Source organism: Centruroides sculpturatus, unplaced genomic scaffold, assembly GCF_000671375.1.
Source record: "Centruroides sculpturatus isolate CEXI.00-Female unplaced genomic scaffold, Cexi_2.0 scaffold799, whole genome shotgun sequence".
NCBI classification, from domain to species: Eukaryota; Metazoa; Arthropoda; class Arachnida; order Scorpiones; family Buthidae; genus Centruroides; species Centruroides sculpturatus.
Genome location: NW_019384961.1, coordinates 130,699 through 149,392, shown reverse-complemented (window position 1 = coordinate 149,392; position 18,694 = coordinate 130,699). Strand labels below are relative to the sequence as shown.

At 27.0% G+C, this 18,694-nt stretch overlaps 1 protein-coding gene across 1 annotated transcript in view; it reads right to left on the bottom strand.

Annotated features, from left to right (window-relative positions):
* Positions 1-18,694, bottom strand: part of LOC111632448 (neurexin-1-like) — a 195,128-nt gene that overhangs the window by 56,898 nt on the left and 119,536 nt on the right. Inside the window, exons 3-4 of the mRNA XM_023376863.1 lie at positions 3,803-4,113; positions 3,698-3,724 (exon numbers count right to left, since the gene is read on the bottom strand). Coding sequence (XP_023232631.1) covers positions 3,698-3,724; positions 3,803-4,113 — 338 coding nt within the window. The remainder of the gene's footprint in view (positions 1-3,697; positions 3,725-3,802; positions 4,114-18,694) is intronic.

Here is an 18,694-nt window from a genome sequence, read left to right as displayed (position 1 = left end):
TATAAGTAGAAATAAATATTTTTTTTCCTTCTTTTTCTATGGAAGAAAAGGTAAAGAATGTCAGACAAGCTAATTGATTTGTAAGCTGTAAGTTTCAAAACTGAAGATTTATGAGAAAGGAGTCTCCAACGCATAAATGTAGAGATAACTCTTTCTCTTTGATATTATCTGAGGTCGACGGATATTAAACACGAGTCTTGCTCATTTGTTCTGGCGCTATATCAAAAGTATATATCACGTTTACACTTATGACGCCTGCAAATCACGCTTCGCAGCATTACATCGTTGTTTGAAGGAGAAGCATTCTTGCTTGGATTTTCGTTCTCTGTTACTATTCATTGTATCTATAATCGCATTATTTGCACAGTTTTATGGAAAATTAACTAAACGTAATTAATTACAATAATAGCTAAAAGCTTTATCGTATGTTAAAACTTTGTATAAATGTCATTCCGACGAGTTGAAAGAAGTGGAAATCATTTTGTGAATTAGAATTTTCAATTAATTATTTTCTTCTTTAAATTACATTAAATTAATATTTAAAAATGGCTTAAGAATTTTAAATTCTACAATTTTTTATATCGAAACTTCTTATTACAATTGGAAAAACAAAGCAATCAACAGAACAACAAATTTTTATCGTTTTTTTCAGGCCTGAGAAAGACCAGGATGTTGAAGACAGCCAGAGCAATATTTCTTAATTTTTTAACGTTTCCAAATATCAACGTCGTTACTGAAATTGAAGTAGGACGAGAAAAGAAGATAAGATGAGGATAAAAAATAAAATAAAAAAAGCTTATTCTTGCCATCAAGGCAGATAGGTTTGCCAGATTATAGATATCGTTTTGAGTAATAACTTAAAACAGATGAATTACGTGACGATCTCCAGGTTTACTCAAATGTGATTGTGAGCGTCTGAATGATATGCCAACTAAGAGAAATATTTGTTAAAATGTCAAGGCATACAATTCCCATATCATTACAATTGCGTGATTCATATTCAGCATCTTATACCGTTTTCTTCACAGTGTACTTACAAGCAAATTACAATTGTAAAATCTCGGAATCACAATGGCAAAACTTTCAAGAAAATTAATTAAAAAATAATCATTTTGATAGATTAATTTAAAGTGAAATAAAAATCTTTTAAAGTGTAATCAAAATGCATTTTATTACCTTTAAAATCATTGCTATAAGCTCGATTAGAAAATATGTTTTTTTGTAGAACCTTTTAAAAATAAAATTGTATAAAAAATATAATAAATTAATCATGAAAGGTGCTTAAATACGTTTATAAATCGACAAAGAAGCTAATTTTCTAAAACAAATAAAATTATCAAATAAGTAAAATATTAGAACTACGAAGAGAGATTAAAAGACAGCATAAATCATTAAAATAGTAACTAAACTTTACTTTTATAGTGAAAATAAATTGTGTAAAATTGTTCTATTATTACAGAAGATTGTTATAATTATTCAAAAGAGGATTTAAAAAGCATAAATTAATTGATAGCTCATAAAAATGCATTATTGTTAAAACTATAAATCGAATGTGTGTATAATCTTCAAATACACTTATCCCTCTTTTGTGGAGTGGATACATTCCAAAGAATGCCACATAAATGTGGCATTCTTTGGAATGTATCCACTTAATAAAAAATTTGTGTAAAAAAGTACTGAACATGCATCTGNTATACTTACACAAAATAAGAATAAATTACAAATAAATTAATTATTAACTCCTATTTAATTTTTATATATTTGTAAACATAAATCGAGATTATTCTATAGTATTATTCAATTAAATGCTTATATATTATTTTTAAATATAATAAAGAGCACATTTGTCTATAGACTCTTCAAACAACTATTAAATTATCGACTTCCCGGATAAATCGAGTGATTCCTGGAAGATCGCTTACTACCAGATTCAAAATCCCTGTTTTAAACAAACATTTAATATAGTAAAAACTATGATATTATTAGATTTTATATTAAAGAATAAAATTTCAATCACTCCACGTCTTTATACTAATAGGAAGATGAATAATAAATGAAGTTTAAAAGAGATGAATATAATTCAATTGGCGCATAAATACGATTCATTAAAAAAATTTTATAGAAAGGGTTCAAACTTAAGAATAAGTGAAGTTTAAAAATTTAATGAAGCGTTATAATGGAGAAACCAACCAAAGCATATTTCGTAATTGCAGAAAAAAGTTGTAGCAATCATTTATCAAAACAAACTTCTAATCGTTTAGAAAGAAAATGAGAATTGGAGAAGAGAAAAAAAATTTAAAGAACTTTATACAACATCACGAAACTATTTCTCTTTACCTCTTAATCGCAAAATGTCAGATATTTCAGATATTTCTGAAAATCGGAATTAGAATAGATAAAGGGAAGAAAAAGAAAGCTCTTCAGAAAAGATAAAGTAAACTGGTGACCTAAGGACATCGGGTCATTAATCTTGGTTGTCGTGGGGACGAAGATAGAAAAAAAAAAGGTTTCCGGTAATCCGCTTTAGTGCGGATTTATTGTATTTATAAACAAGAAAATGCATAAAGACCAACGTTAAATATCTTACTCGATATATTTTTCAATATTTATCAATAAAACGATCTATAACCGGCTAAAAAATCGTTGTATTATTATTTTTTTTTAAACAGCGAAAAAAAATTAATTTTTTTAGTTTTTAATGTAAAAAATCGATTTTATAAACAATCTAAATTACTTTTGAAGAATAAAATAGAAAAAATTAAATGATTTATTTATATTAAGTTGCTTGAAATCAATTTAAATATTTACACAGTTACTTGGCAAGTTCAAATTTCTATCAAAGTATGAAAATTTTGAAACATTATATCGTTAAAAATAAAGAAAAAATTAATATATGTTATTTAAATAAAACGAAGAATTTGTTTTTTTTTAAACCGAAAGAAAAAAATTAGATAACAAGATGAGAATTAATAAAGTTTTCGATAATAAATTCGGATAATAACTTTTCTTCTTCTTCATATGAAAATTTGAAGTTTGATGACATTAAACTCCAAAAGCCTGATAAATAATTCAAAGAGAAAATGAATTAAGAAAGAAATATATCTAGACGTGATATTTTCATTAACTCTTTGTTAAAACTTTTTTATTACTTTACTTTTTACTTGTATATATTTAAATCCTATTTAAAAAATATGAAAATTAAATTGCGTTAAAATCAAAAATAATTTAAAAATTAAATTTTATATTTCAATATTTTTACAAGAAGTATTTATATTTTAAATAAGAAAATTGTAACTTTACATTTAGCTATGATTTATTTGAATAAATTTTATTAAAATTAGTCGTTTAGTGAGACTTTTTTCCGTCAAGATTTTTCAAGATCAAGATAATTTGAATGTTTTGATTTTAAACTAAAATATGATTTTCTGTAAAATTCTGTAGAAAAGCATAAAAATGTTATTAACAATTTCTATTAAATTACATTAAATTTATTTATGAGAAACTTGACTAAATTGATTACAAATTAGTTTTTACACAGAGATTTTAAACGAAATTTTACATTAAATATCTTCACAAATTATAAATTTAGATAAATAATCTTTTAAATTATCTTACTGATTAAACTATAAGTTTTATTTAAAAGTTTTAGTAATATAAATATCAATTTCTCTATAAAAATATACGAATCAAAACTCACGTGACAAAAACTAGTGGCTCTTGTAATCTGAAATGATATATGATCTTATAAGGATGATTTATAAATTATTAAGCGTACTTTAAATGCATTCGTATGAAAAATTACCTCTCGGACTTTTCGATGAACCAAAACTTTGTGCCATTGATTATCATCGAACCTGACTTTAGCGGGTCGAACAGTTTTTTCTAAGGAACCAGATCCAAGATTTACTGTCAATACGATTCCTCCATCTCTCAGACTCAAGCTCAAAAAGTCGTCGTTGTGTCCCGTATGAAACATCATGCCAAGTGGTTGTCTCGTCTTAAAATATAAAGATATCTCGTCGCTGGAACTGATGATGGCTTCTCCTCCAGTTGATCTCAGGTCGTAAGATAGAAACTCTGTCCCTCTGAAAGTGGCTTCCGATGGAGGTTTTTCTGAAAAATAATCATATTAAATTACAAACCATATTAATTTATCTTTTTCTATATATATTTTATTAGTTTCGCTCCAGCAATTTCGATTATCCGAAAAGAGAAATTAAATACGTTCATAAAAAATCGCATTTTATGATGAAAAATAGTCTCAATATTAACCTGTAATTCATTTCGTTTTCAATCAATGGTTAGAAAAGGTTCATAAATCTGATAAAAGAACTAATGATAACAGTAACATCTCACTCTACTCGCGCTGGTCTATTAGTTGTTCAATAGTTCATTGACCAATCATCTGTTAAGGTTAGAAACATATCTTTCTCTTTCTCAAAGATATATATTATTTATCCATGGTACTTATTTCTTAATAACAGCATCACTAGTTAAATGATTTATTAAGTTACGCAGAATCCTCTTTCTAAATTCAGAAACAAGCCAATGAATACATGCGTGATCTGAAGAAATTTCAAAAAAGAGCGGAAAAAATCTCATTGAAAACATTATTGACAAATTTAACAACTATAGAGATCAATTAAATTTTCTTTAGTGAGTTTTTATCATTTTTAATTAGCAAAGGAAGTTTTAGACGTCAAAGTTTTTCTTTTGAAAATCTTAACGGAGACTTTTATTTCAAATCGACTATCAATCATGAAAACTCTTGGAAAACTTCTAAAAACCGCTACTTTAATAAACACTCGAGTTTAATTAGATTTAATACTTAACGAACTTCTGAAAAAATACTAAAAAATGCGTACGTTCAAAAAGTTTCTTCGTCAATATCTATCTACTCGACATTTCCGTAACTATCTAGAAAACGCTAATGAGAAAAAAGAGTTTTTTCATTAAATGTCTAAGTGAGTAAAAACATTATCTCCATCGGCACGCACTAAACTTTAAAAATATAACCACTATCAGATGAATTAGCGGCGAATGGGATGCCTGCGGGTGAGTCGACTATGCTTAATTAGTCGTACATATGGAAAAACTTAACGACAAAAGTCCCCCTAACTAACTCCCGTACAGCTAATCCTCTCTAATGACTCCGTTAATGGATACGTAGATGCCTGGTCGACTATATTAACACCGACAGGACGCTGTCCAGACATCGAGTGTCATCTGTATGGGCGATCTATCAGCAAGATAATGACAGTAATAGACATTCTCCACCCCAACAGTTCGGTAAAGATCCATTAAGTAAGGTGGAGCACATCTAATTATCGTGCCTAGATTTCTACCTAAGAGTAGCTAGCCTACGAGGAGTCAAGCGGCTCAACTTCCAGATAAAAATTGCTCGATTGAAGACTGATTTTCGCTCTACTACCGTTTTCTATTCTCCAGAGTCATATTAAACGTGTTGCTTAATGTAATTCCCGCCATACACTTTAAAAGTGATGATGATGATTGAATAAGATAGTAGTTTTCCTTAGTTTTCTACTAAGTATGGTCTAACGCATTGAAAAGTCACATTGAGTTTAAATATGCCATACGTCTTGTTTGCTAGAAGAAAAAAACTAGGGCGGAATTATCAAGGAAAGTAAAAATAAAGCATAACGAGCATTTATCTATTGTGGCATTGTCACAATGCAATTTTAATTATATTTAATTTTTAAAAATCACGTGACTTTCAGTTCAGACCGGAATTTAATATATAATTAGGATCTTCGGCCCCTGAGTTTTCCATATCTGGCCTCGATTTTCATATATCTAACTCCGTTCTCGAGATTAACGAATGACAGACAAACAGACAAGCGACGGTGAGAATGTAGGTGCAATTATTCAACTAAAAGAGATTTTCTGGCTATAAGAATATTTTTATTTATTTATAATCGAATTTATAATTGAAGTTTTCAAACATAATTCCCTAAAATATAGTAATATTTCTGATTCTTGTTTTGAATACATGCAAGTATCTAAGAAATTATGCAATTTAATTGAACGAAATAATTGAATTTTGCCGATCGAGACGAATGATTTCGATTAGACTCTGGTATAAAATACCATAAAATTTTTCAATGATTTTAATGATTTTACAAAAACATGTACAGTACAATACAATAATCTGGTGTGGTGCGGGCATTAGAGAAAATGGACATCCAACAAAAACTCTTCAATTAAAATTAGAAAAAAATAATAAAGAATATGATAATGTTAGGGGTGATGTGTTCTAGATTCTGATGTAAGTGGACTAAAATTCAAAGAAAATTTTATAAAGTTTGAGTTACCATTATAAAACAGGATTAAAGTACAAATAGATAAGCCATTATAACAAAAATTTATAAGTTAAAATTAAATAAAATATCATAATGATCATATGCAAATTTGAATTTTAAATAAACTCGCAAAAAAGTGTATAATTAAAACGTATTTTTGGGTACTCAAGTTATCATACATTAAGCAAAGATTAAATCTAATAATTTCAATATTTTAATAACATTTTTATAAGTATTTACAAATAAACGAAATAACGTTTCGTTAACAATATTTATTTTATACTTTTATATTTAAAAATTTGTAAATTTATTACAAATAATAAATTTAGTTCTATTAATATTTTTAATACTATATTATTGTAGAGCAATGTAGTTGTACTCGTATAAGCACTATAATAATATTTTATACGTAGTGTGATGATATGTTATTGAAATGACAATATGCGCTTCAAAATATGGGTTTCGGATTGATAATATATAATATTTTTCACACTGTAATTTCTATACTACACATTTTATATATTATCAGTACGATATCCATTACTGAACGTATCGATTGATACAGGAAATTATTAATGAAGTTTTTCACTGAAAAACATGTTTGTAAGGAGTACGGATGATTGAAAATAAGTTCTATTTAAATATTTTCTGCAAATAATTTTCTCTGCTTTATTAAAATTAAAAATAAATATTATATAATGGAATTTCCCAATGTTAATTTCATGTGTGCCTATTCCGTTTAAGATTCGAATAAATGAATTAGAAATATTTTTGAAATTCTATTAAATTTAATATTTATTACCTTATTTATATTTATAGTTTATTTGCAGTTTTATTATAATTTTAAACGCAAGTCTATTGATTATATTAATAAATAATAAAGATTAAATGTAATGTTTGGAAATATTTTATAAGCTTTCTATACGTATACTCTCTCTACAAATATAGTCTATTTTTAAAGAATTCAAAATATTTACATTATTTATGAAACTAAATCAATTAAAAATTTGATACTGTTCGTATATGAATTATTATTAATATTTTTCAATAATTTTGAATTAATTAAAGATACCAAATAGAAACAAACCTAATTAAACTACATTATACATTACAATGCAAAGACAGTACATGCAAAACAAGAAGACTTTATGTAGTAGATCAATTATTAAACTTAAAATCAATTATTAAATTTAATTGATGACTTTCGTTTAAAATTACTAAAATCGTATCCAAGAATATGTTCAGGACTATTAGTTGAGAAAAATTTAATCTAGAATTTTTTTCCTTCTCATCTGCTTTAAATAAAAATAAGAGTAAGAAGTGTTGGAAGCAAAGAGTAGTATGTACTTAAAATGATAAAACATTTGCCTTTCTAAGCTTATTTTAATTGAGTTATTAGAATTTCAGTGATTTACGCTCTCGATTATAGTTAGGCATTCATCTATTACGAGTCGGTCATTCATCTCAAGATAAGAAGATTCGGGATGCTGCAAATACCATTTAAGCAGATAATGCAAGTGGAAAAAACGAGTTTTCTACAGAAATAAGGAGTTATGTCCCATTTTATGATCGAAGAACGAACCCGGTTGCTGTAACTATTTGAATCCGGGAATTAATTGCCAAGGGTGGTTTTATTTCGCCACTCGGTCGAGGGAAACAATGGACTTCCTGCGATTGTATGACGGAATTGGACCGCAGCTTCCGGTCTGTGAGTAATCACGTAATGGATAAAATGTCCAACTGCAATTAATCGAGACGAGTCGGTAAACAAAAATTCTTGAAGAGAAGTTAAGTTGTAAAAGTTGATGGAGGCGATCTCAATTCGCTCTATTAATTTGCTGCAAGTACCGATGTAAAGCGGAGATATTTTATGATCGCAAGTTTAACAAGAACATGTAAGCTTTTAATTCTGATTAAATAGAAGCTACAGGCGACAAAGAATGCTTTATAATTCACTTAATGACTAAACTCGAACAAAATGAACCATTGTAAATAGACTATTCCATTTTGTAATTAACTAAAAATCGTGCCAATATTTAAGTATCTATTAAAATATTTACATTATTCAACGAACCTGAAAAGAAAAGTTAAAATTTTAGTGGTATTGCTAGTAACAAAATACGTTTATCCCTAATTTTTATGCTTATATATAGAATCAACTGTTGTTTATCTTGTCTGTATCTCAGCAAACATAAACATAAGCATTAATTGTAATATCATAAAAGATAAAAAATATTTCTAAACGAAGAGAGATTGAAGGTATGGTTGTTTTAACAGGGACTGGTTTGAACAGGAGTACAGTATATAGTAGTAAAGTAAAAATGCTTGTTTTCAATTATAAAATTTGTTAATCTAATCGATAATATGATTTTATCGTACTGTATTTCTATTCACTCTTTAATCAGATATTTCAATATATTTCGCAGATATTCCTAAGAACATTTTAAAATAATTTGTCTTTTTTATGTCTCAAAATTGATATTTAGTAAATTAACGCATGTAACTGACAAATTAATTCTTATATTTGCTTTTAATCTGAGGACTATTACACCTTTTGGGGAATTATTTCAATTGAACACCTAAAAACCTCTCTTGGTGTTCAATTGAAAAAATTCCTCAGAAAGTGTGATAAGTCCTCAGATTAGAAGCAAATATAAAAACTTTATAACATTAAATTTCGACAGATAGACAAGAAGCAAACTTTTAACCAAATTCCTGTTTACGATTCGTCATCTATGTCATATAATTAACAATGTCATTTTCTTCACTTTTTTCATTTAAAATTGAAGTAATTTAATCGGGAAAATAATACAACAAACTTAAACAATTTTAAAATAAATTATAATTACAGGATGGTTAACAGATATATTAATTACAGGATGGTTAACAGATATATTTTACGGTTATTTTTACAACAGTTAAAACTGAACAGCTACAGTCGTTTCATTGAAAGTGACTGATTGACATTGAGTTTTAATATATTTACATATTTAAATTTCATTAAAAAAAATTGCCTTTTAAAGATAAACAATAAGGGTTTATATTACAACATGATCAAAATTTCTATTGTTTACAGTTTAAAAGAAAAAATAATATCTAAAAAAACAAGCAGTTTAGAGATTAATGGTGTATGCGAGAATTAGAAAAATGTTTGCTTTTCTTTTTAAAAATGTTTATACCGTTCTTTTATTGAATATCCTGAGCATTTTTATGTAATTATATTAAAATTTATAACGTTATTTAATTAGTTTACAATTAAAGAAGAAGCCAAGTTTGTAAAAACCTATTCAAAATTAATTTCTTATTTTAATTATATTAAAATTTTGTTTAATTTTTTCTATAAAAATTAAATAATTTTTCAATGCAAATTATGATCGTAATCGTTCTTTAATTTAAAAAATAATATTACTAATAAATTTATGCAACATTTTTTAATATAAATAAAAAATTTTACGACATTCTTAAAGAAAAATATATAAAATACTATTGAAAATTGATAACTGGTTTGTATTAAAACTGCTTAAATTTTTAAACTTTGATATTTATTAATTTTTAATCCACGAATTTTATCAATTAAAAGAGAACAATTTGTTTAAAAAATAATAATAATAACTTTTATAGTTTCATTTTAAGCCTTCATAATCAAATTTATTTATTAACTGTTATAATTGCAGTTACATAGGAAAAATAATTTAACTAAAATTAATGCTTATAATATTTCTATGATAATTAAACGAATTAAACTATTTTGGATGCAATTTGGAAGCGTTTAAATGAAAGCTGGGATGACGGAACCATGTGAAATTTTTCATCTTTTATTAGATTTCGAAGAGAAGAGGTGGAGTCGAAATTGTCATTTTACAAAAAGCCCACGCTTATTTTCTTCTAGAGCAAAAATATTCTCTCTCTCTTTTTTTTTTTATCTAAATAGAAAAGCTAAAACTATTACGATAGACAGATCTAGAAAAGAAGCATACAAGAAAAGTCGAACGGGATAAAGAAAGGTTTCTATCCGTTCTGGGAAACGAAGATTCCATTACAGAGGCAAGCTGATTGAATGCTGGAGGCTCCAAAGTAACTCCATTGGGACAACCGACTGTGGAACACCGTAAATAGCTTTTGATCACCGTGCCTTGGTTTTGGCAGAAGCATTCGATTGCTAAGCACCAATCCCTCTAGGCCTCTCCACGTGGATAGCAGTCTATTTGCTTAGAACTATTCAGATTAGCTTCAATTAGATTATAACATTCTCAATAACAAATCCGTCAATATTTAAAATTCTTCGTCGAACACGTTCTTTGTTATCCATTCATGCTATTTTTTAAACATACTCGTCCATTTTCTGCTTAAATTTTTCAATTCGAATTTTAAAATTTGACAAAAAATAAATTTTAATACTAAAGTAAGATTTTGTACTAATTGGCCATTTGAGGTATAAACCATTTCGTGAATCAAGATTTACTCTTCTGTTTTCCTCGTTTATCTGTGATAAAGTGCTCACAAGTTATCGCCTCTTCTAAACAAATTCTCGTGAAATTTCTCTAGAGTTCTTTCTTCCTTTCAGTGTTTTCCTGTTTCCTCTATTGAGTAATGGGACGTTTCTGTTAGTTCATTTTCGTGTAGAATGATGGAATGACTTTTTTCCATTAAATTTTATTGATGCGCTGTAATATTTTTTAATCTTATTAATTTTGCAGTTAAAATCGACAAAAATAATATAACATTGATTACATTTTAAGTAAAATTCACTTTAAATTATTACTGTATGCATTATGTATGCGTTATTATGATTTTCTTTCTTCGTTTTAATGTTATTGCGAGGAGTGACATTTCACATTTCCGAGTATATTGTATCGATTCATTCAAATATTTAGAATTAGTAATAAAAAAAATTCCCATTTTTTTCAATAAAAATTGTTTAAAGATTCCCTTTCTTCCTGGTCTAGTTCTACTACTCATTTCAAGCATTCAGCCTTTAAACTGTGTATAATCGTAACCTAAATATTTTATCTTAGGAAAAAGATTTCCATTTAATCTATTTTTCTGAAAAATTTGACTTCTGTAGAAATCTAAGAGTAGAAAATCTTCATCGAATCTCTTAAATATTTAAAAAACTGTCGAATTAAATATTTTATCCATATACAAAAACCGCAAAAGATAAGAGTTTATTTTTAAAAATTTAAAAAGTTTAATGTCGTTTCACAAACGAAAAATAAATCCGCATATATTCGAATTATTTCTTGTTTTTATGTAATATTTTATTATGCTTCCAGCTTTTCGATCGAGAGAAGTGAAACTAGAACCGAAAAATAAATATATTGGAATATATAAGGATTTAAAAAAAAAAGAAAAAGAAATTTAAATTAGAGCAAAATTTTTAAGAAGATATTTACTATTTATAATGGAAAAATAATAATATTTTATGTAAAAAATTAAGTAATAAACTGTTTCGAAATTATGTTTTTTTTTCACTTTAAATAATTCATTAGTTGGAAAGTAACAACATCAGTTTGATTAATTTCATTAGCTTTTATCTTGGAAATGAAAGGAATAGAGAACACGAATGAAATTCTATCAATTAATCGTAATTAATACTAATGATGGCTTCTTCTGCACCGAAAAAAGCTAATTTGTCTACAAGGTAATAATGTCGTAAGCAATTAAAACAATTTTTATCTTTGGAGAAAAATTGCTTTTACTTTCAAAACAAATTTATTTTTATATTTGATTTTGAAATATTTATAGAAATTTAATAATTTTAATTTTATGTATGAGCCAACATTTATTTTTTTAATCTTCAACTAACCTCTTAATTACGTTTGAGAGCGAATGTTTCCAGTAAAGATAATTTTAAAAATTCTCTTTTATTTTTTTTTCCTCTAGTTTATCAAATTTGAATAAAATTCTGCTTAGAATCTAAAGTTCATTAAAAAGTCATTTGTTTTGTGAAGAAAAAAATTATTTTTTCATAGTCGCAATATATAATATCATCATTACTTAATTATTGACGACAATATAATGTGATCGATAATTAAGGATAATTTTCTTCGTATTTTATATTATTTAATGATGAGGATAATTTTAGCTTCTATCCAAAATTATAGATATGATTATTAATGGAGTTAATTAGAGTGTATATAGATCGAGTTATAAGCATTAATGCATAGGAAATCTAACTTATTAATATGTCAGTAGGGATGTGGCAGGATAGAAACCGTGTTATGCATACTTATACATATATATTAAGTTATGTTATGGGATAAGCTGGAGTTTTTGGTGATGTTGTAACGATTGTGGGTCATCGTTTGATGGTGGAAAAGGAGCAATAGAAGAACGAAGACGTTTTCTTTTACCTCTCTGCCATCATTTGAAGCGAAATTCTTTGTCTCGTAACACGATCCTGTAACTTTGCGGACGTGTCACCGCTTGGATGGAACAGAGTCCCAGTGGTCCACTATCACTGTCGATGCGGTACTCACGACATTTTGGTAGGGATCCCAACGCGATATCCGGTTCACCGTTATTGCGTCATTTCCGACGCCGGAGTAATCTTCTTGGCCCATTTTGCCGTGTCTTGTTCTAGACAGATTCTCTCCGGGGAATAACACCGAATTATTGTTCCAGTTACTTAACTATAGGGCTGAACATTCCCGGGTGTGATGACAGTTAAAACAAGACAAAATTACGAGCCCACGCTTATTTTCTTCTAGAGCAAAAATATTCTCTCTCTTTTTTTTTTATCTAAATAGAAAAGCTAAAACTATTACGATAGACAGATCTAGAAAAGAAGCATACAAGAAAAGTCGAACGGGATAAAGAAAGGTTTCTATCCGTTCTGGGAAACGAAGATTCCATTACAGAGGCAAGCTGATTGAATGCTGGAGGCTCCAAAGTAACTCCATTGGGACAACCGACTGTGGAACACCGTAAATAGCTTTTGATCACCGTGCCTTGGTTTTGGCAGAAGCATTCGATTGCTAAGCACCAATCCCTCTAGGCCTCNAAATTAAATAATAATTCTTTACTAAATGCGCCATTCATTTTTTTTTAAAAAATTATATTTATTGCCATAAAATTTAATGACTAAAAAGTAATTTTTTTCTTAATATTTTTAATGTTTTTTTATGAAAAAATATTTATATATTGATTTTAATCTTTATTAAAATACGTAAATAATTTTCTTTATTTTATTGGATTTTTCCTCTTTGAAATCATAAAATGTACGCTGAGTTAGTTTGTAATATATGTATTTTTTAAATTAAGAATTAAAAAAAATGCATATTTTAATATAACTTTTTAATAAATTAATGTTTAAATATTCTTTCTAATGTATAGGCTAATATATTATTATATTAAAATATATAATCGTATAGAGGTTATCAAAAAATAAGCAATGTAAAAATTGTAAAAATTTAACGAAATAATAATAAAAAAAGTATCAGTTTGTTTTTATGCAAAAATTACTTTTTTACATAAAAGAATACAAAATTTTGAAAGCAATTTTTTCGATTTTTTGTGCGGTTATCTATTCAAAAAATGTTGTCTAATTACTATAATATATTTTTATTTTAAACTAAAAGAAAGAGGAATAATTTCCTCTCGCCTTTAACATTTCCTATAAAGTTTAGGCTACCGGCAAGATGTTTTCGCAAGCGAATTTTTTAAACTAAAATCTACGTAACTTATAATTTTTTATTATAAAATTTGAAGATAATAATAATGAATTCATGGTCAATAATAATTGTATCTTCTTTTTTATTCACAGAATTTATCCACAATCAATCACAGATATGTACATCTATAGAGGTCAAGTCACGGGACACGGTCACCGATCACAAAACACAGAAAAGACCGATTTTGTACAATGGGTTAGGAAAGGAGAAAAAGGATCTCTTATTGCATTACAATATACATGATCTCGAGATCCCAACGAATTTACCGTGAGGATGGTCAATCAGCACAAAGCATCCATTGCCACTTGGAGCAACAATGAATAAGTTATCCGAAATTGACACAGACTTCTTTCTATAAAAGCCTAACATATTAATGGAAAATTTTCTTAAAATTTCTATTGTATTGGTATCTATATATACAGCACTATTGACTACAATAACGGAACTTAAGTCTAAGAAGTTATTCAAAGACAATTCATTCATACAAGTTATGAAAGTTTTTGAAATAGTCGCAGTAGTATCGAGGAAATGACTATTCTTCCGTTATTCGCATTGACAAACTCCTTTTCTGCCCGTCGCTTCTCATATAGTACACCAAACGATCTTTCTTTTCGCTTAGATGACTTCCAGGAATAGTTTTTTCCCATTTTTTTCTTTATACCCAACTTTCTTTGCGATATTTGATGTAGGCAACAACTAGCCTCATCGATATATTACAATAATGGAACAGGAAAATCATAATTATAAATACGGATATTTAATAAAATATAAGGGTTTTAATTAATTTTTTTAAATTTATCACAAACAGATATATTGTAAAATATAAATATAAAGTAAAAAAAATTTTAAGTATTGTTTTAAATAAAAACTTTTTAAGATATTTGTTGTGATAGTTGTACTTCTTGGGAGTTATGCCATACACACACTTATATATATATATATATTTATTTACATTAAAAAAAAAAGATACTCGGTAGTATTGGCAGTGAGACGAACTAGATTTGGCAAGAAGATGCGGTGGAACAAAAGAGCTTTGCGCTGACAGACCAATCTTTGCAATGTGCATTACACAGACAGGAGATGAAGTTACCTTTCGGTTAACTACATTGACGTCATCAACTTGCTAAAAAGAAATCTACTGTTTAAAGTTCTATAATAGTCATTCAGAAATGTTCACCTGATTCGCGGTGCCCCTATATTTCGTTAGAATCTATTGTAAGGAAATAATTGAAAATAAACCTATTTCAAAAAGTTTTCTTTAAGTGTTTTTAAATAATTTAATATAATAGCTGTTCTATCAAGCATTATTAATACGCATGAAATATTTTATTTTTATGATCTTAAATTATTAAAAGTTTCCGAAAAATTTAATTTTCGTTATCTACAAAAATCTCTAACCATTTTAAATCACTCTAATGATTACGTACTAAATTTAACATCTATAAACAGAAACCATAGATTCTATTGTTTCCATAGTTTCTGTTCCACTTGCTGAATTAAATTAATTATGCGTTAACATATGTTTAATTTGTATGAAGTTACTGTGATTGAACGTGTGTACAGTATGCCTACATATAATTCAGATATTATAATGTGAATGCAGAATAATTATACAACGACACCTTGGCTTACTATTCTTGTTTTCGTCAGTCTATTTTCTATGTTCTAAATGTAAATTTTTGGAAAAAATGATTATTGTCGTATTATAATAGGGAGATTAGGAACCGAATACGAAAAATTGAAAGATTCATTGTTGTCGAAACCAGAAAATCCATGAGTCTTATTTGAAAGTCAACTATTTCCCTCCTCAAATAGTACGATTCGAGAGTTCAATTCAAGACAGTCCACGCTGCATTTCCTTTAATACTAAATTCTAAACTGAATTTGAAGAGGCAGATGCCAAAATTTGATTTTTAGACACTTCTCTGAAAGTTATGAAATTCTTTCAGATGATATCAGAGAGACTAAAAATACGGAGAAAGTCCAAATAATTATTTTAATTACATTTAAACAATTAATTTGTCTCTGGTATAAAACGAAAATTATAAACATTATTTTTGAATTTGATCGCGCCTTAACAAGTTAAACACATTTTTAATATTTTGAAACTTTAATTTTAATTATTTATATTTATTATTTAAAGAAGATATTAAATTTACAAATTACTTTAAAATATAACAAAAGTATCTATTATTATTTATAATAATGTTTAAATTTTTCAAAATTTTCTCTTTGTATAAATTATTAAAATTTAAAAGATAAAAAAAAATTAATTCTGTTTCGGTTAACATAAATCATGTATTTTCTGCCTTCTCTTCGTGTTAACTATTCTTTATTTATTTCTATTGTCAAAAGAGAAGAAGGAAAAACAATTCATCCGATTATTTTTATTGTGTTCAATAAGATGTTAACATTTCTAAGACAATTTTGATCAAATGTATAAAGCGTGAGTATTTCTTTAACCAAATAAGTTAATATTATTGAAGTAGAAAATAAAAAAAATATATATATACAAATATCATTATTTTACTCATTAACGATTCTATTTTTGCCTTTTCTTTGATATGTTCTCTTTTTCCGATTATATTTTAATTAGTTTATTGTATCGGAGTTTGTAATAAATAAATTCATCCGAGCGTAAGAGGAGAATTCTCAATATTGTAAACGAGTTCTATGCGCGCTTTCAATAGTGGATGAGTTTCCTGCATTATACCCAACAGAAAATTTTAAATCAACGACAAAGAGCATGTCAAAAATTCGATCGAACGAAACAATTATAATTTAGAATTTCGTGCTCCAACTAAAATGCCAACCAACTCTCCAGCAGAAAGATAATAAAACCTCAAAAACCATTTACATCAGATGACAAATCAGGTTTTTTTCCCTGTTTGTTTCTACCGTTTTCTATTCATTTCTATTAAGGAACTGTCAAACTTTGCAATAATTATTTCGAAGAAATTCTAATTACACATCCAAAAAGATAAAATATACAATCCACAAAGGAGAGAAAAATAAAAATTAAGTGTTTAAACTGATTGCCAAGCGAATGGAATAATTTTTTATAGTGTTTTTGCCATCTGTTTATTCATCAAATGTCAACTGTCTACGAAAATGTTGTTTAGACTTCTTAATTATTTGGTTAAGCTATCGTGTCGAATGATGGCGAAGAGATTCTCATTTACACGACATAAAAATAAACCTCATTTCGGTGACTAGAACAAAATAATGACTGCAGTTTATCAAGAGGATGCCTCTGGTAAAAGACCATTAACACTGATAGGAATGATAAGAGAATCCGACTCGAGATAGGAATAGATTGAAGCTGTAATATTTGTCACTGTATTTTGTTCTACAGGTTGCTTTCTCTTTCTTTCCTCCCTTCCTTCTCCTTTCCCTTTTTCTTTTCCAACCTCTCTCTTACTAACTGAACGTCTCGATCTTTTATTGATTCTTACTAATTAATAAAACATAACAACATTAAATATTTCCTTGTTATCAGTACAGTGCAATTACTTTGTCAATAGTTATAGCGATTTACGCATGTGTTGTGTAAATATCCTTTATAATATCTTTAAATTTATGTACAGTACAGTACGTACGCAGAGAAAAATTACAAAATAAAATATAATATATTGTTCGTATTCGTTATTTACAGTACATATGCATGAGTTCTGTGTATATGTGTGTATATATACATAAAGAATCTGTATATATGCATGCGAATGAATTAATCAGATCAGATTATTTGTTTAAATTTGGCATTAAACAAGCTTACATTTCTCTAATTTTTTTTTGTAATTTATTACATTTAATTCCATTTTTTAAAGATATAAAAATTGAATAATTATCAAACAACACATTGTTTTAATCTATTAAAACATGTTGCGGCATTCATTACTTTTAATGAATTCTGCATTACACCTAAATATGTAAATTGAATTTTAATGTAATTTGAACAACGGAAATCTTTTATTAAAATTAAATAATGCGATGTAAATGATTTTAAAAATTAAAATATTTTGCTATATATTTCAGTGGAAAGACTTTTCTAGTTTCAGAGACATTTATCGGCGTGTTGGTACATAATATTTTTAAAATTCTTAAATTATGCATTAGAAAATGCCGTAAAAATGTTAAAAAAAAAAGAAAAATTATATATTTTTTCCTTTATTCTATTTCATTTTCTACGTGAAATAGCATCTAAAAATTGTATACATCAAACAAACATTCAGTCAAGTTCTTAACATAGGCAAGTATTCAGATAGTTCAAAAACAACAGTCAACAAAACAGGTATGTGTATAAAAGTATGAAAGTCGAATACAGATTAATAATTTATTACTGTAAATATTTATATTTGTAACTACAAACTGAAATATCGAAGGAAAATAAAAACAAACGTAGCAAGCTCATAACATTCTTAAGAAAAAATAAATAAAATGTTAGGACTGTTTACTATTCATTTCCGCAATTTGAACAAGTAGAAGATTAGTAGAAATCTCTTATTAATTATTTTTAAACTTAAAAAAAAGTATAATCAAAATTCCTCTATCGATTGTTTACATTTGAAATTTTTTAATTAATTTAAATATTAAATGTTAAATTAATTATTTTTAATTTTGATAAATCTTTTATTAATTGCAATTATTTATTATGTTTTTCGTTCCTATCCGGGTTATTATTAATACATAGATTAAATATTG